Raw genomic sequence first — 22,966 nt, 5'->3', positions numbered from 1 at the left:
AGTGGACTTAAGAAAAAAGATTTTATTTTCTTCAGTTAGTAGTGGTGCGACAGGGACAGGCAAAGCGAAGGCCTGGAGGGAGGTAACAGATGCTGTTAATGTTGTCTCCGTAGTACAAAGAACCAGAGGTGTCAGAGGTGAAGCGTAAATGGTTTGATATGAAACTGGAGGCAAAGAAACGCATAAGCACACACACAAAAAAATACAGCGGTCACCAAACAGAAGATTCATTTGTGGGGTTTTGAATGAAGTGGGAACGGGAAACCAGAGATGTTTTGTGCGTAATGGATAAACTATAAATCAGTGATGGCTGTCGGAATGTAGAGTTATTTAACATTTATTTTAACAAATGATGCGGATAACATATAGCCTACAGCAGTTTGTATGCATCGTCTTCAAATTATTTGAATCTTAATAGCCTAAAGCTCTGTTTAATACAACGTAAATTTAACATTCTTCAAATCAGATTTATTCACACAAAACAAAACAAAACAAAACATGTTGTCTCAAATAATTCCTTCAGCTGGCGCGTGCTCCTTCATGGCTCCACCACCTGCTGCTCCTGCTGAACCCAGGCACCGAGGCCGAAGAGGCTGTGATCCGGCTGTCCTTACGGATATTTGTATTATCATCATTCAACATGTAGAAAGAACGTGTAATCTATTGAGTTCATTTACATAGATAATTCACAATCATGAACCTAACCTGGATCTTAAACCTGCTAATTGCCAACTAATTTAACTAAATGTGTTATATTTTTAATATTTTGTCATGTTTAGATTATGTGTTTCAAAGGCATCTGTGTATTGTGTACATAACAGAACGCAATACGAGTTAAAATTATAATTTCCAATAGTGACAAGCAATATTTATGTGCTTTACTAAATTTACACAAGCACTACGAGCGGTCAGCAGCAGGAGTAGATTTTGTTAGTAGCTACGAAAAGATTGGAGCTACTAAAATATTGATGAATGCGGACATGCACGTAAATTTCAGTCTGCGAACAATTTACAAACAAATTCCTTCTGCTCTTGTTTCATAAATGAGACCCAGTATTTTTTACAAGGAAAAGAACTGGTGGTACAGCAAAACTAAAACTGTATAAGCAAGAGCTGGAGAGAGTGAAACAATTTAAGTTTTTAGGGATATGGTTTGATGAAAGAGTCACATGGGCTGAACATATTCAAAAGGTGGTGGATAAATGTAAGAAAGTATTAAATGTGATGAGGTGTTTGGTGGGAAGTGAACGGGGGGCAGACAGTATATGGTTGTGTGTATATGGCACAGTATATGGCTGTAAAGGCCATATACTATGGGTTGATCAGATAAGTGTTGGATTATGGATGTGTGGTGTATGGATTGGCAGCAAGCACATCTCTTAAAAAGTTGGACATTATTCAATATCAAGCATTAAGGTTATGTTCAGGTGCATTTAAAACAACTCCAACAGCAGCATTACAGGTGGGAATGGGAGAAATGCCATTAGATTTGAGGAGGTTACAGCTATCATTGAATTATTGGGTTAATTTCCAGGGTCACAGTAAAGATCATCTGACACAACTCACTTTAAAACCTTGTTGGGAAAAGGAGAAAAGGGACAGTAAAAGCTTTGGGTGGACAATGACACAGTAAGCAAAAGAAATTGAAATAGCACATTTAAACATTAGTCCTACAGTACCATTGCCAATTATACCACCTTGGATACTTCCAAATGCCACAGTAGATTTTACATCATTAAAAAAGAACAAGGATAGAGAGTTTGTTTATAACTCATATACCATACAGGCATACATTGGAGACTATAACAGTTACATCCAGATATATACAGATGCATCAAAGGATTCAGTTAAGTCAGGAGTAGCTTTTATTGTCCCAGAGTTTCATATCACAGTCGGAAAAAGGATCAGTGAGCAAGTGTCTGTTTATACAGGGGAAAGGATTGTGATATTGTTAGCAGTACAGTGGATTGAAGACATAAGACCGTTGAGAGCAGTTATTTGTTCAGATTCAAGTTCAGCATTAGTCAGTTTACAGCACAGTCATTCACACAACAGACCAGATATTTTGATAGAGGTACAACAAACACTATACAGAATTCAAATGATGGGGATTACAGTGGTGTTTTTATGGGTACCAGCACACATTGGAGTTAAAGGGAATGAAATGGCAGATAAGGCTGCAAAGGAGGCAACAAAAAAATAAATATATTGATTTGGCAGTTTGTGTTAGTAAATCAGAAATAAAGAGCATAATTAAACAAAGATTGAAGAGTAGGTGGCAAAAACAATGGGAGGAGAAGACGGGGCGGAGGTATTATAGGATACAAAGGAAAGTAGGAGAGATGAGATATGCAGGAAAGAACAGAAGAGAGGAATCAATAATACCAAGACTCAGGTATGGACATACTTCGCTTAACTATACATTACTCAAAATAGGTAAACCTCCGCTCCGGTAGGTGGCGGTAGTTGACCGGGGCGCTCCTCCTCCTCCTCCTCCTGCAGCAGCAGCAGCAGCAGAAAAAGACGTTACAACAACAGACTCGGTCGGCCATTTTCCCTCCGCGAGCTGCCTCAGTCTGTTTTCTCATTATTGTTGTTGTTTTTTGTTTGAACCAAACTGAAAAGGGTTTGATCTGTAGCGTCACTTGAGCGCGAGGCGGGAGCACGTCATAGCGGCTGTGATGGCGGCCGACCGGCGCGAGGACAAAGGTGAGGCGCGAGCAGGCCGCTTTGTTAGCATCTGTTAGCATTAGCATGTGTGCTGTCTTTGTTCTGTTGAGCTGTGGATCAATAATCAGCGGTGTGTCGATACGTTATCTATGAGCATGTTAGTTAGTGGGTGGTGACGTGTTAATATGTTAGATAACGAGCAGAGAAAACTCACTTCTCTGTCATTCATTATGACGTTCATTCTCCACCCCCCCCCCCCCCCCCCCACACACACACACACACACACACACACACACACACACAACCCATTCATCAATCTGCTGATGAGACTGATCGACTCTATAAAATCAATCAGTCGTAGACTCCATGTTTGTCTGAGAAGGAGCAGCTCCTCCATCTTGTTGGTCAGAGACTGCAGTCTGGTTGCTGTTACTGTAACTGGTTGCTTTAACTGGTTACTGTCACTAGTTGCTGTAACTGGTTGCTTTAACTGGTTACTGGTAATTTAATTGTGCCTTGCTCAAGGGCACCTTGACAGTGCCCAGGAGGTGAACTGGCACCTCTCCAGCCACCAGTCTATACTCCATATTTGGTCTGGACGGGGACTCGAAAAGGCGACCTCCGGTTCCCAACCCAGGTCCCTACGGACTGAGCTATTGCCGCCCACTGTTACTGGTTGCTGTAACTGGTTACTGTCACTAGTTGCTGTTACTGTAGTCTCTACAGTCTGCAAACCCCAGAGATCTTGCCCCCGGAAGAAGAGCGGAAGAGCCCTGGTTTGGCTGCAGTTGTTGTCAGGTTAAATCGTCCGTGTGGTGAACTAACGAGGTGGAACATAATTGGCGTTAATGCAAATTCTGAATCCATCGCTATGGTTCAGCATATTTACTTGTAGCTATATAAACGGAAGTCGGAAATGGAAATTCGCCTCCTCCGCCCAAATCAAACCGAAATGCCAAAAAATCGGGGGTCTGCCCCAGAGGCTGTATTCGCCGTCTGCCGGAAGTTAGACGCCGAATACAGCCGATGGGTTCTGAGAATGCTGTTACTGTAACTGTTACTGGTTACTGTGTCTGTTACTGGTTGCTGTTGCTGTTGCTGTTACTAGTTGCTGGTTAATGGTTACTGGTTACTGTTACTGGTTGCCGTTACTGGTTACTGTGACTGTTACTGGTTGCTGTTACTGGTTACTGCTACTGGTTGCTGTTACTAGGTACTGTTACTGTGACTATTACTGGTTGCTGTTGCTGTTACTGTTACTAGTTGCTGGTTACTGGTTACTGTGATTGTTACTGGTTACTGTTACTGGTTGCCGTTACTGTGACTGTTACTGGTTGCGGTTACTGGTTACTCTGACTGTTACTGGTTGCTGTAACTGATTACTGTTACTGGTTTATAGACTGTGTTGTGGTTTCAGATGGAGAGTTAAACGTTCTGGAAGATATTCTGACTGAAGCTCCGGATCAAGACGATGAACTGTACAATCCTGAGACTGAACGAGCCGTCAGCGACAAGAAAGGTACCTGAGAGTACTGCTGATACTGATACTGATATTAATATTGATAACGATACTGATATTGATACTGATATTAATATTGATATTAATAATGATACTGATAGTGATACTGATATTAATATTGATAATGATACTGATATTAATATTGATATTAATGATACTGATAGTGATACTGATATTAATATTGATATTGATAATGATACTGATATTGATATTGATACTGATACTGATATTAATAATGATACTGATATTGATACTGATATTAATATTGATATTGATAATGATACTGATAGTGATACTGATATTAATATTGATATTGATAATGATACTGATAGTGATACTGATATTAATATTGATACTGATATTAATAATGATACTGATAGTGATACTGATATTAATATTGATATTGATAATGATACTGATACTGATATTAATATTGATGTTGATACTGATACTGATATTAATACTGATATTGATACTGATACTGATATTAATATTGATTTGATACTGATACTGATATTAATACTGATATTGATACTGATACTGATGATAATATTGATACTGATATTGATATTGATACTGATACTGATATTGGTATTGATACTGATATTGATACTGATACTGATATTGATACTGTTACTGATCGTCCTGAATAAACTCTGATCCGTCCATAACAACAGAAGCAGTAGTGGCATGTCACATCTTCACCCTCTGCTCTGTCTGTCAGGAACAAAGAGGAAGAGTGAGCGCTCAGACAGCCAGGATCTGAAGAGGCTCCGCCCCTCCACAGGCCACGCCCCCTCCAGGTCTTCCTCTACCAACAAGAGAGCCCCGGGCCCCCCTCTGTCCTCCTCCTCTAAGAAGGTGGCGTCCAGCCCCCGCGGCCGTCACACCACCACCAGCTACCGTCACGAATACTATGAGGAGCGAAAGGGGCGGCGAGGGACCCGAGAGACGACCAGGAGCCGTGGAGGAGAGGACGTCCGCCGCAGGGACACGCAGAGAGGACTGGACAGTCTGAGCCAGGTACTGACACTGTCCCATCTTTTCAACAGACAATCAGCTTTCAGTTTGACAGACATTCATTTGAATTTCCTGTCTGTTCTCAGAAACTGCGACGGGCAAGCCCCTCCCCCCATGAGGATGACAACCAATCAGAAGAGGAGGCAGCAGCAGAGTATGGCTCGGAGCAGGGGTCAGGAAGCTCCTCCCCTGCCGCCTCCCATGTAGAGGAAGAGGAAGAGGAGGATCAGGAAGAAGATGAGGATGAAGAAGAAGAGGAGGGCATGGAAGAAGAGGAGGAGGAAGAGGAGGAGGAGGAGGAAGGAGAGAAGGAGGAGGAGGAAGAGGAAGAGGAGTATGAGCGTCGCGGCGGTGGCGAGGGCAACGACTACGACACACGCAGCGAGGCCGGCGACTCACGCTCCGCCTCCTCTGTCAGTTTCTCTGACGACGGCGAGTCGGTGCACTCAGGCTCCGCCTCCGAGGCCTCAGGTAGCCATAACAACAGTGAAAAACGCTCTCCGTTCTACCTGGATGGTCAGAGGTTTAAAGTGAGGTATTTATCCACCTGCAGCAGGTGTGGGACCACCCACCCTCTGTTTACAGGGGCTGTTGGGAGTATTGTCACAGGGGGGCAGTGGCATTGACATGAAAAAAAGTCAACATCAGTCTAGAGGCTAGTTTATTCCCTCTATGTCTACAAAAATAGATCCGGGCAGTGTTGTAGACGGCAGCAGTCTGTGAGGTCATTAAATACATCCTGACATGTGGGTGGAGAATTCTCTTCTTACACCTTGTTCCATACCGTCATTATTTAAATGTTGAACTGTTGAACTTCTGGATTTCTTAACGAGTCACACACTCTGTCCCGCGACAACCCTTCTATGCTCCGAGTGACGCTGCACGGCGGCTCAATTCACAAAGTGTGGTGGTGCCGCCCACCTGACATCAAACTCCACCTCTCTAAAGATTTTTAAGATGGTACGTGCTGGTGACCTTTAGGGTTGGGTACCAAAACTCGGTACTTTTTGTACTTGGTACCGATTCACATTGGTACTACCGAGTACGGATTCACTTAAAATGAAACGGTGCCAAATTTCGGTACCTGAGGTGGAGTTGGAGCGAGAGCGCATGACTCGCACCTCAAACTCAGCAACAATGGCGACAAAAACAATGTGCAGGCAAAAGTTAACGTGCAGCACTGTTCCTAAATGTTCTCAATAAAATGTTGAAACTGAGAAGTTTAGACTATGGGCCTGAACGACGAATAGTGCGTCCAAATTCACACCCGTTCTTCTCTGTAGATTTTCTCCGCGACTGTGGGTCATAGTGAGAAGCCACGCATATCAGCGGAAACAGCAGAATTGTAGCTTTCCGACAAGGCCAAGCACTTGTCGGTAATCCAATGTTTTCACAGCGAAAATTACAATAAAATGATGTATAACAGAGCTTTCATACAGCTTTGCACACACATTACTCTTGGATGGATTACTCACGAACGCAGGCTCGCACAGAAATGCCACGCATATCACATGAAAGCGCAGGACCACACACATCATTGTGCTGTCATCCCATCACGCTCTAAATACAGGTCAATTGTCTACAAAATAAAAACTTGACGAATTTCTTTACAACCCATTATACAGATCTTGTTATCAGTCACTTCATATAGTGAGGAATATTGTATCTTACCACGTCTTAGGCTTGCGTGTGTTTCTCCCTGTCTATCCACATTTGTAGTCCAGCTTTCAAGATGCAAATATCTCCATATTGTCCAGTTGACACTCCATCAAACTTTGTATGACAAGACCAGCCACTTCACCTTTGCGCACCCAGACAACTGCAGCCCAATTATGCATGCTGACAGGGCCGTAGTCACCATATATATTGCCCAAAATGTCTCCCCAATATATAACTGAAACTGAAAAACAAATATTATCTTGGAGGACATCATATCACTTGGTTGACTATTTTCTATGATCTTAGATGTAAATATTGCATGTTTCTTTCAGATAAAACACATTTTTGACTTGTGAATGAGTCAATGGAATTTCTTGCAATAATGAAAAAATACTGGCAATCATGTCCGCCTGGCACAAACCACATGTTTTGGACAACTGTGAAGTGACAGAATGTCCCACCATCATGGTTCTTATATTGCCAGATTCCAGAGAGTCTCCCCTCTTCATATATGGCAGAATATGTCAACTTCCAACTTGCTATGCTGAGATACATGTAAAAATGTAAGAATTTAGTAACACGGATTTGTTTTTTCATTGATATAAAAATTTATATAAAATACAGGCACATAGAAGGACATGAAATGAAATGGCAAATCTGGTTAGCCCAGATTGTCCTGAAAAAAAAACAACAAGATATAGCATGTGTATGTAGCCTTTATAATGACTGTGATATGAGCTTAAAAGTAAAGGCAGTAAAAATACCCCAAAAAGGCCTAGGGCCTATAGGGTTAAAAAGTACATAAATAAGGTGCTGTTTGGTACCGGTGCCGAATTCCAGATACCGGTACCGGTACCGTATTGGTTCAATTATGAACGGTACCCAACCCTAGTGACCTTCAAACAAAGAAATCAAACTAGAGTTGTCTCTGTTTCCTGTTTGGCGGTGTGGCCCAGTGTAAGGCTTTAGACTGCCGTTTGTCGTTCTGACTTGTCAATTCCGACATGTCTATAAATGAAAACATGATGAACGTAATGTTCTGTTTAAATGGAGCTGCCGGTGTCTGACCAGCTGTGAGCCTAGCCAACAGGAAGGAGATGATGTGTCAGTGCAGGTGGACGGGGCAGTTTGTGTGTTTGGGGTGACGAGTAGGGATGCACCAAAATGAAAATTTGTGGCCGAAGCCGAATAATATTAAACGCTTGGCCGAATACCGAGTACCGAATACCAAATATTGTTGTTTAGTTTTTCATTAGTTTTTGCAGATGAACCCCCTCCAGATTAGGGTTGTCACGGTACCAAAATTGGGACCCACTGTGCGATACCAATGAAAATATCATGGTTCTGAGTAGTATCACGATACCACAACGAAAATGAGGCAGATGTGCCTTTTGTCATTTATAAAAAGATAAATCACTTTTCTATAATACATCAATGATATTTCAGTGGAATAAATTATTTATTGATTTATTCATACTTCAAAAACAGCATCAATAAGTGATTAACATGGGGGGGATCAAAATAAAATAAATAAATAAAATAAAAGTCAACCAGCGACCCTCCTTCCCTGACAAATAAAGAACAGTCCCTAAAGTGTGGTGAGGTTTGTGGGCCATGAACGGCTCGTTTCTCCTCTGACACGTCACATACCTGTGTTCGGCTGGCTCGGCTGTTCAGGTACTTCTGGGCAGTCATGACACCAAGAAAAGGATATTATTGGAGCCGACTTATCCGTTGCCGGTAAGCCGATGGCCGCCGTATTTGACAGGAATACATTACTGTCTGTGTCTGTGACCCCCGTTCAACCCACAACCGATGGGATTCGCCTTTCATTTCTGCTGCTGGTTGAAATCTGTAGGCTGCTCGCACAGCGTGCTGAATGATTTAAGCCTATTTTGCTCGCTCAAAACTATTTTTAGTCGCAAATGCGAGTGCCTTGACGGGCGGATTGCCACACTGCTGACATTTTAATTCGCCCGTCACGGCACGCTGTTTGATTGCGTTATCAAAGCACGCCGCTGTTATTCGGCCTTGCTTTTAACTTATTCCACCGAATACCGAATGTGTGTTTTTTTGCAATATTCGGCCGAATATATTCAGTGCATCCCTAGTGACGAGCACTAAAACATTGGAATCAGAAGCCAACAGGAGAGGCGTCCTAAATAACCGCAAGTGACGCAGCGCCACAAGCTGAAGTTTTGTCAGACGTCATGTTTCTATGATCACGTCATGAAGACAGATCATAGACATGAACTCTTCGCCTGCAGGACTGAGACAGATGACTGGATCAGTCTCTGCTTCGTTCAGGTTTCAGTTCTTCGTCGTCGTCGTCAGACTGTGGATAAATACCTCACACACACAAACGTGAACTGTCCCTTTAACTGTCCTGTTTCTGTAATTGTGCTGTTATTTTGAAAGGTTCAGAGAAGAAGCAGGAGAAGCTGTCGTCGTCGGTCCGAGCCGTTCGTAAAGGGATGGAGAGTAAGAACCACCCTCGCTGTATGTTCATCACTTGTCCTCTTAAGTCGTCAGATTACAACTTCCTGTGTTTTTCCAGATCCAACCAGTAAGCTGCGTTACATCCTGCGAGATGCTCGCTTCTTCCTCATAAAGAGCAACAACCACGAGAATGTGTCGCTGGCTAAGGCTAAGGTACCAGATTGTTTACATGTATACATGTTTACTGTTGTTGTTCCGGTCTGACGCCATCCTGTTTGTGCTCAGGGCGTGTGGTCGACGCTGCCAGTGAACGAGAAGAAGCTGAACGCAGCTTTCCGCTCGGCGCGGAGCGTCATCCTGGTCTTCTCCGTGAGGGAGAGTGGCAAATTCCAAGGTGTCCGCCAGTCTTACCTGTGTTCTACCTCTATTTCTCACGTAAAGGTGAAAGGTCATCATTCATCCATCTTCTCTGTCTTGTCTGCCTGACCTCCAGGTTTTGCTCGTTTGGCGTCAGAGTCTCATCATGGCGGCTCACCGATCCACTGGGTTCTTCCTGCCGGCATGAATGCCAAGATGTTGGGCGGAGTCTTCAAGATCGACTGGCTCTGCAGGTAAATATGTGACATCATACAGGTGAGACTGCAGTTTGGTCCCAGCGTCTCTGTCCTGCAGGGCGGAGGGTCCACAGGTGCTGCTGAGCATGATGGGATATATAACCTCTGGGGCTGTATTCACAAAGCTTCCTCGTGCTAAGAGTTGCTCCTACTGATGAAATTGTCACGAATTGTGACGTTTTCTTAGAATTTCCCTTTAAAGTTAAGACTAGGTCCTTATAAACATAAAAGTTATTCATAAGGCATCTTAGACCTTAAGAGAGCTCCTAAGGTGACAAACTGCTGGGAGGAGGAGAACTTTAAGAGTTTCTTAATCAGAGGAGAAAATGGTGGAAACACAAAGAGGTTGGAGAAATGGTCTCTAAACACAAATTGACAGTGAGTAAATGAAACGCTACAGATGAGATTGTGCAGGGAGAATGTTTGTCGTAGATCTCATTTGGGGTATGCACACATTTCCCACCTAACAAAATAACGCTATAACGGCAGATATAAAATGATCACAATACTAAGATATTTGGAAAACTGTAAAAACCCAACAGTGCAGCAGTGATGACTTTTGTCTGTCTCAACCTTCCATCTGCAGTGATCACACCAGCAATGACACTGTCAAACTCATATTGTGATGGAGTTCATCTCATGTCCACACCTTGCAGGCTCACAAAAGGGTGTGTCTGTGACAACCAATCACATCTGTTAAAAGAAAGCATCACAGCAGGGTCGACCACATCTCCTCACTAAGATAAAAGTTTCTGTCCCTTCCTTGTTCAAAGTTGCTCTGAGAACTTTCCTAAATCTTCCTAAAAGAGCTCTGTGAGAGTGTTCTGAGGATGTTTGTGAATATGGTCTCTGGTCTGCCCCAGGGCATGATGGGTTTTATAATCTCTGGTCTGTCCAAGGGCATGATGGGTTTTATAATCTCTGGTCTGTCCCAGGGCATGATGGGTTTTATAACCTCTGGTCTGCCCAGGGTGTGATGGGTTTAATAACCTCTGGTCTGCCCCAGGGCATGATGGGTTTAATAACCTCTGGTCTGCCCCAGGGCATGATGGGATATGTCAGGGCTTTATCCACTGACCACACCCATGGCTCAAGGATGACAGACCCAGAGAGGTAGATGTAGTTGGTCCACAGGAAGTGAGGACAGATGACACTGACGACACTGATGTCACAGACCACAGCAGGTTGTGTGATATGACGCTGGAGCTCTGAGATCTGATGACATGATGGTGAGGCAGCAGCAGTTCAGACGTGTGTGATGGTCTTAGACAGAACGTCTCCAGGGAACACGGTGAACATGGCGAACAGTTACCAACTGACTGCAAAGGCATGTGCAGTGATTGTGATGAGGCTCCTCCCACCTGTTGTCAAAGCTCTGATCTGCTGGAGGTAAAACGATGAAGGTCAAAGGTCAGCATTACTGTGACATCATCATGTGTTCAGGTCATATCTCGGGAACAGAAGTGGAGACATTTGGTCAGACATTGATCTGATTGGTCAGATCTTCTGTGTGGAAGGAGTTCATGTTTTCACAGACACTTGAGTGGTGGGGGGAGCCAAACAGCTGTGGGGTGGGGATTGTAGTTGACGCTGGAGTTTGCTCATCAAGGTGCCATCCTGATGGTTACGCACCTGACCCCTCCCCCCTTCGTGTCAGTGGGGACTGTCACGGCCTGATGGGTGCAGGTCGGTTCAGTCCAGGAGGGGGTGCGGGTTCCTGTGTTGGTCAGGGTTTTTGACCGGCCTCTGGTCTGGGACCAGGTGTAGTCCTTCCTGTTTCCCTCACACAGGTGTTGTTGTTTACAGGAGGGACCTACCCTTCACGAAGACGGCTCACCTGTCAAACCCCTGGAACGAACACAAGCCAGTGAAGATCGGACGTGATGGACAGGTAAGCCACAATTTCATTCCTCCTCAGTTGTTTCTGATTTTACCTGAAACTGTAAAACAGGTAATGTGTTTTTCAGGAGATCCAACCGGACATCGGTGCCCAGCTCTGTGCCCTGTTTCCATTGGACGAGAACGTGGACGTACACCAGGTGGCTCGACGCGTTCGTCACAAGCGCCGGACTCCGTCGGAGCCACGGCCTCGGGGCCGACCACCACAGCGGGAACCGGGAAGGTTAGCCAATCACCAAGCTCCTCCTCCCGCTTCCTGTTCTTCTTCTTCTGCTGCGACCACGGCGCCACCTGCTGCCGGACGATGGAGACAGCCGCTGCCTTTAGCCAGCGGCTAGCTATCCCGTGGCTAGCATTGCTGGTTCTCTGGTGGTTGTTGTTGATTTTCCAGTCTGGAGTTTTTCACCGGAGCAACGCCTCATGCTGTGTGGGGTCATAGTAACAAAAAAAAAAAAAAAAACAGGCAGGAAGTAGAAATCTCTGGTGGGGCGATGAATCAGTTTACAAAGTCTAAAAGTTAGATAATGTAATCCTTACGTCAGGAGCTCAGCTCAGTTTCAGGTGTGTGAAAATTAAAATAATTTTTTTTTAGTTTTAAGAAATTTAGTTTTTCTAAATTCTGTTGTAAAATTTCTGTCAAGTTTTTCCTTTTCAGGAGTTTCGTAAAATCAAACGTTAGCTGGACTGTGGCCGACCCTTTCAGAATAAAAGCAGAAAGGACGAGCGTCACTGGCTGGACTGACGGAGGAGGGGGTGGGTGGGGGCGGGGCTAACCAGGGTACAGTAAAACAGAGAGGGAGGGACTGTGAGCACCGCTGGACTGTCTTTTTTTTCTCAAAAGAAGGTGATGATGTTCGATCAAGCAGGGGGCGAGGCCTCTGGCTTGGTCATATGAGGTAAAATCACAGAGATGGACTTAATTAAAAAATAAATCCCTAAAAATGGCGTTGGACTGAAAACATGACAACGCCCCCCCCCCCCCCCCCCAATGAAAGGACAGTTATAACGTCCCCCAACCCCCCACCCCCCACCCCCGTACGCACACACACACTGAATCCGGACTGAGGCTCAGTGATGTGTGTGAGTGTGTGTGTGTGTGTGTGTCGTCTTTATGAAAGAAAAATGGACGGAACGACAGAGAGACGAGAAAACGTCTTGTCTGTTTTAAGGACTGTTGCTGGTCTGAAAGGGGCGGGGCTGGTCTGAGGCAGGGCGGGGCTTGGTTTATTGATTGACAGGACTGCACCATCATCATCATCATCATCACCCCCTCCACCCTTTCAAAATAAGAGGGTTTATAAAAAGGCTTTAAGATGGACTGAGGAGACAAACTGTCTTTATAATGTTGTTGACACAAACAGCCCCACCCACTTTTACTACACAAGCGGTATGTTGTCCCTTTAAGAGGCTTCTTCTTCTTTGTTTGTTGTTTTACTGTGTGTGAACAAAACGTTTGTGTATTGTTGTTTATCACCAGATGAGTCATTAACCACATACAGGTACACCAACATCAGATCGGCGTCTGACACGCCCACGACCTCAGAGACAAACCAGTAGGCAGAAGGACCAATAGGTGACAAACCAGTGGGTAGAAGGACCAGTAGGTGACAAACCAGTAGGCAGAAGGACCACTGCGTGACAAACCAGTAGGAAGAAGGAAAAGTATGTGACAAACAAGTAGGTGGGAGGACCAGTAGGTGACAAACCAGTAGGCACGAGGACCAGTAGGTGACAAACCAGAAGGCACGAGGACCAGTATATAACAAACAGTAAGTGACAAACCAGTTGTCAGAAGGACCGGTAGGTGGCAAACCAGTAGGAAGAAGGACCAGTAGGTGACAAACCAGTAGGAAAAAGAACCAGTAGGGGACAAACCAGTAGGAAGAAGGACCAGTAGGGGACAAACTGGTAGGTTACAAACTAGTGGTCAGAAGCACCAGTAGGTGACAAACTAGTGGTCAGAAGCACCAGTAGGTGACAAAACAGTGGGCAGAAGCACCAGTAGGAAACAAAACAGTAGGTGACAAGCCAGTAGGAAGAAGGATCAGTAGGTGACAAACCGGTAGGAAGAAGGACCAGTTGGTGACAAACCGGTAGGAAGAAGGACCAGTAAGGGACAAACTGGTAGGTGACAAATCAGTAGGCAGAAGCACCAGTAGGTGACAAACTAGTGGTCAGAAGCACCAGTAGGTGACAAAACAGTGGGCAGAAGCACCAGTAGGAAACAAAACAGTGGGCAGAAGCACCAGTAGGAAACAAAACAGTAGGTGACAAACCAGTAGGAAGAAAGACCAGTAGGTGACAAACTAGTAGGCAGAAGCGCCAGTAGGTGACAAAACAGTAGGTGACAAACCAGTAGGAAGAAGGACCAGTAGGTGACAAACCGGTAGGTGACAAAACAGTAGGAAGAAGGAACAGTAGGTGACAAACCACTAGGCAGAAGGACCTGTAGATGGCAAACCAGTAGGCACGAGGACTAGTGGTTGACAAACCAGTAGGCATAAGAACCTGTAGGTCACAAACCAGTAGGCAGAGGGGCAGGTGGGTGACAAACCAGTAGGCAGAAGGACCTGTAGGTCACAAACCATTGGGCAGAAGGACAGGTGGGTGTCAAACCAGGAGACAGAAGCACCAGTAGGTGAAAACTAGTATGCGGAAGGACCAGTAGGTTACAAACCAGTATGAAGAAGCACCAGTAGGTGACAAACTAGTAGGCAGAAGCGCCAGTAGGTGACAAACCAGTAGGAAGAAGGACCAGTAGGTGACAAACCGGTAGGTGACAAACCACTAGGCACGAGGACCAGTAGATGACAAACCAGTAGGCAGAAGGACCTGTAGGTGACAAACCACTAGGCATGAGGACCATTAGGTGACAAACCAGAAAGCACGAGGACCAGGAGATGACAAACCAGTGGGCACATGGACCAGTAGGTGACACACCAGTTGTCAGAAGGACCAGTAGGTGGCAAACCAGTAGGAAGAAGGACCAGTAGGGGACAAACCAGTAGGAAGATGGACCAGTAGGGACAAAACAGTGGGCAGAAGCACCAGTAGGTGACAAAACAGTAGGTGACAAACCACTAGGCACGAGGACCAGTAGATGACAAACCAGTAGGCAGAAGGACCTGTAGGTGACAAACCACTAGGCACGAGGACCATTAGGTGACAAACCAGAAAGCACGAGGACCAGGAGATGACAAACCAGTGGGCACATGGACCAGTAGGTGACACACCAGTTGTCAGAAGGACCAGCAGGTGGCAAACCAGTAGAAAGAAGGACCAGTAGGGGACAAACCGGTAGGAAGATGGACCAGTAGGGACAAAACAGTGGGCAGAAGCACCAGTAGGAAACAAAACAGTAGGTGACAAACCAGTGGGCAGAAGGACCAGTTGGAGACAAAACAGTAGGCAATAGAACCAGCAGATGATAAACCAGTAGGTAGAAGGACCAATAGGGGACAAAACAGTAGGCAATAGGACCAGCAGATGATAAACCAGTAGGCAGAAGGACCTGAAGGTGACTAACCAGTAGGCAGAAGGATCAGTAGATGACAAACCAGTAGGCAGAGGGACCAGTAGGTGGCAAACCAGTTAGCAGAAGGACCAGTAGGTGGCAAACCAGTAGGCATGAGGACCAGTAGGTGACAAACCAGTAGGCATGAGGACCAGTAGGTGACAAACCAGTGGGCAGAAGAACCAGTAGGGGACAAATCAGTGGGCAGAGGGAAAAGGTGGGTGACGAAACAAGTGGGCACAAGGACCTGTGGGTGACTAACCAGTGGACACTAGGGTTGTCACGATACTAAAATTTCAAACTAGATATCGATACCAAGGAAAATATTCAATACTCGATACCATTTTCGATACAGCAGCAAAAAATTAAGAGGCATGTCATTTTTTAAATAAAGATCAGAACAGTAACATCAATGATAACAACAAAAAAAACCCCAAAATAAATAACAACCAAAACAAGATCTGTCCATACAAATGTATTTATCTAAAGCCCTGTTTATTTTCTGTGCTTCTGGTGAATTGGCACCATATTTTCATTGCTGATCAAATAGAGTTGGTAGTTTAGGCTCAGGATGCTCCTGTTTCTACCTCACTGTGTGATCAGAGAACCAGGGGTTACGGGAGAAACCAAACGTTTTTTCAGTTTCAATCTGTGACTTTACAGTTAACATAACTTTCAGACACACATAATTGTGTTGTCCTGTTAAACTAACATTGTCTATTAATGTTACAGATGGGCATGACTGATAGTTTTCTGCTTAGCTCCCACATTAACGTTAGAAGTTATATTTTAGTTTGATGCTGGCGACACCAGCTGCTCAGTTGCTAGTGAGGGGAGGAGCTGTACCTGCCGTCTGCAGCGTGCTGTGTTCACTTCACTAAATATTACCAAAGAGCGCTTTTTCCTTTATCATTTTTGACCCAAACTGGCTGCTCTGATCCTCCTGCAGCCGCGCTGGCCATATTACAGCAACAGAAATGTGTGCATGCATGCACAGCGACGACAACAAGCCGGGTTGCAGCGAGGGCTCTGTGCCTGCCAGACACTGCCTGCACAGCGCGTGTCCGTCGGACCCGTCGCGCGCACCCGACAGGCGCTGAGGTGGCGTGCACTGTTAGTATCGATACTTTTGTAAATTAGTATTGTATCCGGATACAGCGTTTGAGTATTGATACTTTTCAGAGTATCGATACTTTTGACAACCCTAGTAGACACGAAGATCAGTAGGTGACAAACTAGTAGGAAGAAGGACCAGTAGGTGACAAACCAGTTGGCAGAACAACCAGTAGGTGATAAACCAGTGGGCAGAAGGACCTGTAGGTGACAAACCACTAGGCAAAAGGACCAGCAGGTGATAAACCAGTAGGCAGAAGGACCAGTAGGTGACAGAATCAATCGACGGGACAGGTGGGGGACAGAATCAGTAGACAGGATCAGTAGATGGTTTAAGTAGTATTTTTATAGAGAGATAGATTTTCCAGTGAAGTGTATTTGTAGATGTAAGCAGATGATTGGATCTGATGTTAACCTGAAACAGGAAGTAGTGAACACCTATAGACGTGTCTCACCTGGACGACTCAGGACCTTCATCAAGCATCATTAAGGAGACGTCAGAGACGCTGAAGATTTAAAATCTGTTCAGATAGTACATGGTTAATTTCTTCTTTTGTTTTTAAAATTCAACCTGAGTGAAGTTTCCTTTGTGTGAGAGTGAGAGTGAGTGTGTGAGAGTGAAAGTGAGTGAGTGAGTGAGTGAGTGTGTATTGTTTGCATGTGTGTCTTAATTGTGAACTTGTTCACGTAGGCGTCGTCCTGAAGAGTACGACCTCCACGGCAGGAAGCGACCGCGAGCTGACGGTCCGCCTGACTTCAACCAGCGAGCAGGTCGTTAATCTGAAGCACTTTGTCTGTTTTAAAATCTTTAATTTGGTTTTACTGAAATAATTTATGAACTGATTCAAGAAAATGTTTTGTCTTTTATTTGAGTCAAAATTCCTCAGATTTAATAATTAAATGTAAGTTGTATGTTTTATTTTTTCTAAAGAATTGTTCTGACATGTTTCATATTTTCTCGTCTTGATTTTGTAGCTTCTGATCTTTGAAACTTTTGAGAATTTGTAGTTTTTCTATTTTTCTCGCAATTCAGATTTTCGGGAACTGAACACTTGAAGTGATCGCCAGCTGCTCAGCTGCCACCTCACCTGTCTGACATGTTACATTTAACTATTTATTTTACTTTCAGGGTTCATCCAGGACCTTCGTAACCAGCCAGTGGACAGGTGAGGCAAACCACATTGCTCACCTCAGTCAGGTCACAGGAAGTAGGTGGAGCTTCAGCAGCTTTTAAAAGAAACTTGTTTTTATTGGAAATGTCAAAGATTTAACACTGTGTTTACTGACAAGTCTGTTTTTATGTGCGTATATGTGCATTTGAAATGTGTTCAACATGAATTAAAATAAATATATTTAACTCTGCAGAACAAACATGAAACCAAAACACTGAAGTTTGTATTTTAGAAGAATTTTAACCACAAAATTTAAATTTGACAAAATGTTTAAAGTTAAAAATGTAAGTGAACAAAATGCGTTCAGAATTTTATCAGTTTGATTTTAGCTTTATTTTGTTGTTGTTTTTTTTCAGACGATTCTCCAACGTGAGGCGAGACGTTTTTCTCAACGGGGTGAGTCACAGAAATATTCATTTCAAGCTGTTAGCATGTTTTGTACAGTTGTTAGCTTAGCTTCATGTGAAGCTGCTAGCATGCTATCTCCAGTTGAACCTAAATCAGGATCTGATTTATGAACCAAGCAGGTTTTCAGGCTAAGGAAGTAGCTGTACTGATTTTGTGCGTAAACAAAAAACAGAGGAAATACTACTCTTAGAATCACTGCCGTAATGTGATAGAGGCGTTTGTGTGTCTCTGATCCTGGACGCTGGGTTGTCTGGGGCTAACGGCCCCTGGTAGGGTCTCCTGAGACTAAGTGGTCTCAGGGGCGGGGCCAGACTAAGAGCGGTTCAAGAAGAACCTGATGTTAAGTGCAATCAGACTTCGAGCACTGCGCCCAGTAATGGGAGATCGGGGCCCCTCCCTGAAGCCAGACCTGGCGGGGGAGGTCAGTGGCAAGCGTCTGATGACCAGGCCTTGGGCTGTGGGGCCTGTTGGGCTCAGCCTGTAAAACACAACGTGGAGCCACCGCCCTGTGGGCCCACTACCCACAGAGTTAGGCGTTGGGGTTGGGTGCAGTGTGCACTGGGCGACAGGCGGGGGGGGGCTCCAGGCGTGCTGACCCCGACACATCACGGACTGTCCGCAGGGATGTGGAACGCCATCTCTCTGACGAAGGAGGGAACAAGGAAGGTGGAGCTGCACCAACTAGATATGGTTGGGTTGGATTTACCCCAATGCAGAGCGGGTTTCTGAACCAAACTCCTGCATAGGGGCTAACTCTACCCTTATCTGGAGAGTGGGCGACGTTAGGTGGGTGTGGGCTACTCACAAACCCTCGGCTGAGCGCCACTATGTCAGAGTTCTCCCTGGGAAACGAGAGGGTCGCTGAGAGGAAGACTCGGACTGTTGTTTGTGCTCATGGATTCTCTGGGGGGTGTCCTCTAAAGGGTACTGATGAGAGGGAGGTTTATAAGTGTACCTGGTCCCAGAACACCAGGTTGGCCCCAGGCTCTCCTGAAGCAGCAGGTGTCAAGGAAGTTCTGACAGACTGTCAGACTACTCAGGAAGGAAAGCAGGAGTTGTCTCAGGTGGTGTTTAGCAGAGAAGGAGAACTGCTGACCAGGACTGGGGACATCGTCGGGAGGTGGAAGGAGCACTTTGACAAACTCCTGAACCTGGCCGTCAAGTCCACCATGGAGGAGCCAGAGCCTGAAGACTCGGGGGGACTCTCACCCATATCTCTGGCAGCGGTCTGTGAGGTAGTCAGAAATCTGGCGGGAGCCAGAGGGGAGTGTTTGTGTCCTGGGTAGGAGGGGACAATCTGTCCTGCCTCCCTCAGGGTCCTGAAGGCATACAGGTCCTGGAGGGTCCTCAGGGTTGTGAAGCACATCTTCTGCTGAGCTTTTTTTGAAAAGTTGCGTTCAGGTGCCTTTAGTTGTGTTCAGGTATGTTCTGGTGCCTTCAGGTGTGTTCAGGTGCGTTCAGTTGTGTTCAGCTACGTTCAGGTGTGTTCAGGTGCTCTACTGTGTTTCCTGTTTCAGTCCTACAATGACTACATGAGGGACTATCACCACAGCGTCGGTCCTCCTGCTCCCTGGCAGACCTTGGTAAGACACAGTAATTGATTGTTAGTTGTTTACTGATCGATCAGGTTGTTGTGGACGACAGACTGACGTGATGTTGTCTCTTCTTGTCATCAGGCGGCGTACCCCGGTGTGGACCAGCCCCCTCCCCACCACCCCCCCTACTACCACCACAGCCACCCCCCTCCTCCCCCACACCAGGCCTACCATCACCACCACCCCCCTCTACCGCCACACGAGGCTCCGCCCCCTCGCTTTAGAGACAAACAACGTGCGCCACAACACCGTGCCTTCACCTCCAGTCCGGTGAGTCTCTGTCTCTTCTGTGTCTCTACTGTCACTCTATTTTATTGTAGCCTCTGACCTCTCCTGTTTTTTTCCCATCATCCAGCACGACTACGACATGCGTGTGGACGACTTCCTGCGGCGGACCCAGGCAGTGGTGAGCAGCCGGCGTGAGCGCGAGCGGCAGCGAGAACGTGACCGTGGCGGACCCCGCCGTGAGAGAGAGCGGGAACGAGCCCGAGACAGAGACAGAGACAGAGAGAGGGACAAGGAGAGGGGGCGGTACCGCCGGTGATGTGATGTCATTTCCTGTCAGCCTGCAGAGGCTTTTATTTTGAAAGTCAGATGTGTTTTTTCTTTTTTATGTTGAAAATTATGAATAAAACATGAAACGTTACATGATGACATCATCAGCTGCATCATCGCTCTCTGTGTAAAAACAGTGTATAAAAATAATCTTCTGATCTTTGTCCAAACATTTCCTGTGATGGTACAGGAAGTGACCTTACAGCACAGGAACACTTCACTTTGCAGAATCCTCTCCATGGCGCTTTGAATGACACAAAACAGTTTTTTTTTTATTCCGGTGTTTTTCAGTATATTAGTTAAAGGTTCCCAGCCTGAGGGTTGATGGCCCTATGGGGCCGTCACATGTCTTTGAGGGGCCCTCACTTGTATCTGAGGGAAGGTCACGTCTTCGAGGGGCTGATCATTCCCTGCTGGTGACGACATGTTAGGTTCAAAGAAAATCCGCTTCCTGTTTGTTTTGAAACAGAGCTTCCTTTTCGTCTCTCTGATTAGCAGTGTGTTGATCAGTGTAGTGGTCGATCAGCAGCAGGTCAAGCTCATCGATGATGTGGGCGGAGCCTGTCTCTTTTTATACAATAGAAAAAACTGAATCCAAAAAATCAATTGATTTTGTCACATGACTGACAGAGGCAGGCGAGTGGCTGAGGCCAGGCCTCTTTACACGGTCCCTCTCCTCCACTCTTAGACTTATTTTCATTGTGCTGATGGTGGCTTGGAAAACCGCCCCTAACTGTGTCACACGGGCAGAAGGGAAGGCGGCTGGAGCTCAGCCGGTCCCCTTCTCCACACTTTGACTTACTTTATCCTACTTGGTTCTATTTCTCCCTCTCAGTAACACTACTATACAACCAGAAACAATGATTATCAGCTGAAAAAATGGTTTTAGGGTTTAGTTACTCTTTTAAGTGAGACAGGTCTACATTTGAGACAGGCCTATATTTGAGACAAGCCTTTATTTGAGACAGGCCTACATTTGAGACAGGCCTATATTTGAGACAGGTCTACATTTGAGACAGGTCTACATTTGAGACAAGCCTTTATGTGAGACAGGCCTACATTTGAGACAGGCCTATATTTGAGACAAGCCTATATTTAAGACAGGCCTTTATTTGGGACAGGCCTACATTTGAGACAGGCCTATATTTGAGACAGGCCTTTATTTGAGACAGGCCTATATTTGAGACAGGCCTTTATTTGAGACAGACCTTCATTTGAGACAGGCCTATATTTTGGACAGGCCTATATTTGAGACAGACCTTCATTTGAGACAGGCCTATATTTTGGACAGGCCTATATTTGAGACAGACCTTCATTTGAGACAGGCCTATATTTGAGACAGACCTTCATTTGAGACAGGCCTATATTTGAGACAGGCCTATATTTAAGACAGACCTTTATTTGAGACAGGCCTATATTTGAGACAGACCTTCATTTGAGACAGGCCTATATTCGAGACAGGCCTTTATTTGGGACAGGCCTTTAATTGAGACAGGCCTTTATTTGGGACAGGCCTTTAATTGAGACAGGCCTTTATTTGAGACAGGCCTACATTTGAGACAGGCCTATATTTGGGACAGGCCTTTATTTGGGACAGTCCTTTATTTGAGACAAGCCTATATTTGAGACAGACCTTTATTTGGGACGGGCCTTTATTTGAGACAGACCTTCATTTGAGACAGGCCTATATTTGGGACAGGCCTTTATTTGAGACAGGCCTATATTTTGGACAGGCCTATATTTGAGACAGACCTTCATTTGAGACAGGCCTATATTTGAGACAGACCTTCATTTGAGACAGGCCTATATTTGAGACAGGCCTATATTTAAGACAGACCTTTATTTGAGACAGGCCTATATTTGAGACAGACCTTCATTTGAGACAGGCCTATATTTGAGACAGGCCTTTATTTGGGACAGGCCTTTAATTGAGACAGGCCTTTATTTGAGACAAGCCTATATTTGAGACAGGCCTTTATTTGGGACGGGCCTTTATTTGGGACGGGCCTACATTTGAGACAGGCCTATATTTGAGACAGGCCTTTATTTGAGACAGGCCTTTATTTGGGACGGGCCTACATTTGAGACAGGCCTACATTTGAGACAGGCCTTTATTTGGGACAGGCCTACATTTGAGACAGGCCTACATTTGGGACAGGCCTATATTTGAGACAGGCCTTTATTTGGGACAGGCCTACATTTGAGACAGGCCTACATTTGAGACAGGCCTTTATTTGGGACAGGCCTATATTTGAGACAGGCCTTTATTTGAGACAGACCTTTAATTGAGACAGGCCTTTATTTGAGACAGGCCTTTATTTGATACAGGCCTACATTTGGGACAGGCCTACATTTGAGACAGGCCTATATTTGAGACAGGCCTTTATTTGATACAGGCCTACATTTGAGACAGGCCTATATTTGAGACAGGCCTTTATTTGATACAGGCCTACATTTGGGACAGGCCTACATTTGAGACAGGCCTATATTTGAGACAGGCCTTTATTTGATACAGGCCTACATTTGAGACAGGCCTATATTTGAGACAGGCCTTTATTTGAGACAGACCTTTAATTGAGACAGGCCTTTATTTGAGACAGGCCTTTATTTGATACAGGCCTACATTTGGGACAGGCCTACATTTGAGACAGGCCTATATTTGAGACAGGCCTTTATTTGATACAGGCCTACATTTGAGACAGGCCTATATTTGAGACAGGCCTTTATTTGGGACAGGCCTATATTTGGGACAGGCCTACATTTGAGACAGGCCTATATTTGAGACAGAC

General features: G+C 45.2%; 1 protein-coding gene across 1 annotated transcript; it reads left to right on the top strand.

Moving 5' to 3' along the window:
• The first annotated feature begins 2,464 nt into the window (after nucleotides 1-2,464).
• ythdc1 (YTH N6-methyladenosine RNA binding protein C1) lies at nucleotides 2,465-20,281 on the top strand. The gene is made up of 16 exons (XM_033646467.2): nucleotides 2,465-2,709; nucleotides 4,088-4,189; nucleotides 4,914-5,212; nucleotides 5,296-5,680; nucleotides 9,287-9,349; nucleotides 9,426-9,520; nucleotides 9,593-9,701; nucleotides 9,801-9,918; nucleotides 11,728-11,812; nucleotides 11,889-12,043; nucleotides 17,139-17,218; nucleotides 17,577-17,613; nucleotides 17,976-18,015; nucleotides 19,545-19,610; nucleotides 19,704-19,892; nucleotides 19,978-20,281. The coding sequence occupies exons 1-16, from the start codon at nucleotides 2,682-2,684 to the stop codon at nucleotides 20,164-20,166; spliced, it is 2,040 nt and encodes a 679-aa protein (XP_033502358.1). The 5' UTR covers nucleotides 2,465-2,681; the 3' UTR covers nucleotides 20,167-20,281.
• Nucleotides 20,282-22,966: the final 2,685 nt, after the last annotated feature.

Source organism: Epinephelus lanceolatus, chromosome 19 (assembly GCF_041903045.1).
Source record: "Epinephelus lanceolatus isolate andai-2023 chromosome 19, ASM4190304v1, whole genome shotgun sequence".
NCBI lineage: Eukaryota > Metazoa > Chordata > Actinopteri > Perciformes > Serranidae > Epinephelus > Epinephelus lanceolatus.
The sequence above is the reverse complement of the archived record's forward strand: the minus strand, read 5'-3'. Positions and strand labels throughout refer to the sequence as shown.

What these genes read in the sequence shown, in the direction of transcription:
- ythdc1 (XM_033646467.2), top strand. Translation starts at nt 2,682, where the DNA reads ATGGCGGCCGACCGGCGCGAGGACAAAG. An exon ending in CGTTCGTAAAGGGATGGAGA is followed by an intron (nt 9,350 to 9,425) that starts GTAAGAACCACC and finishes GTGTTTTTCCAG; the next exon opens with ATCCAACCAGTAAGCTGCGT. An exon ending in TGTCGCTGGCTAAGGCTAAG is followed by an intron (nt 9,521 to 9,592) that starts GTACCAGATTGT and finishes GTTTGTGCTCAG; the next exon opens with GGCGTGTGGTCGACGCTGCC.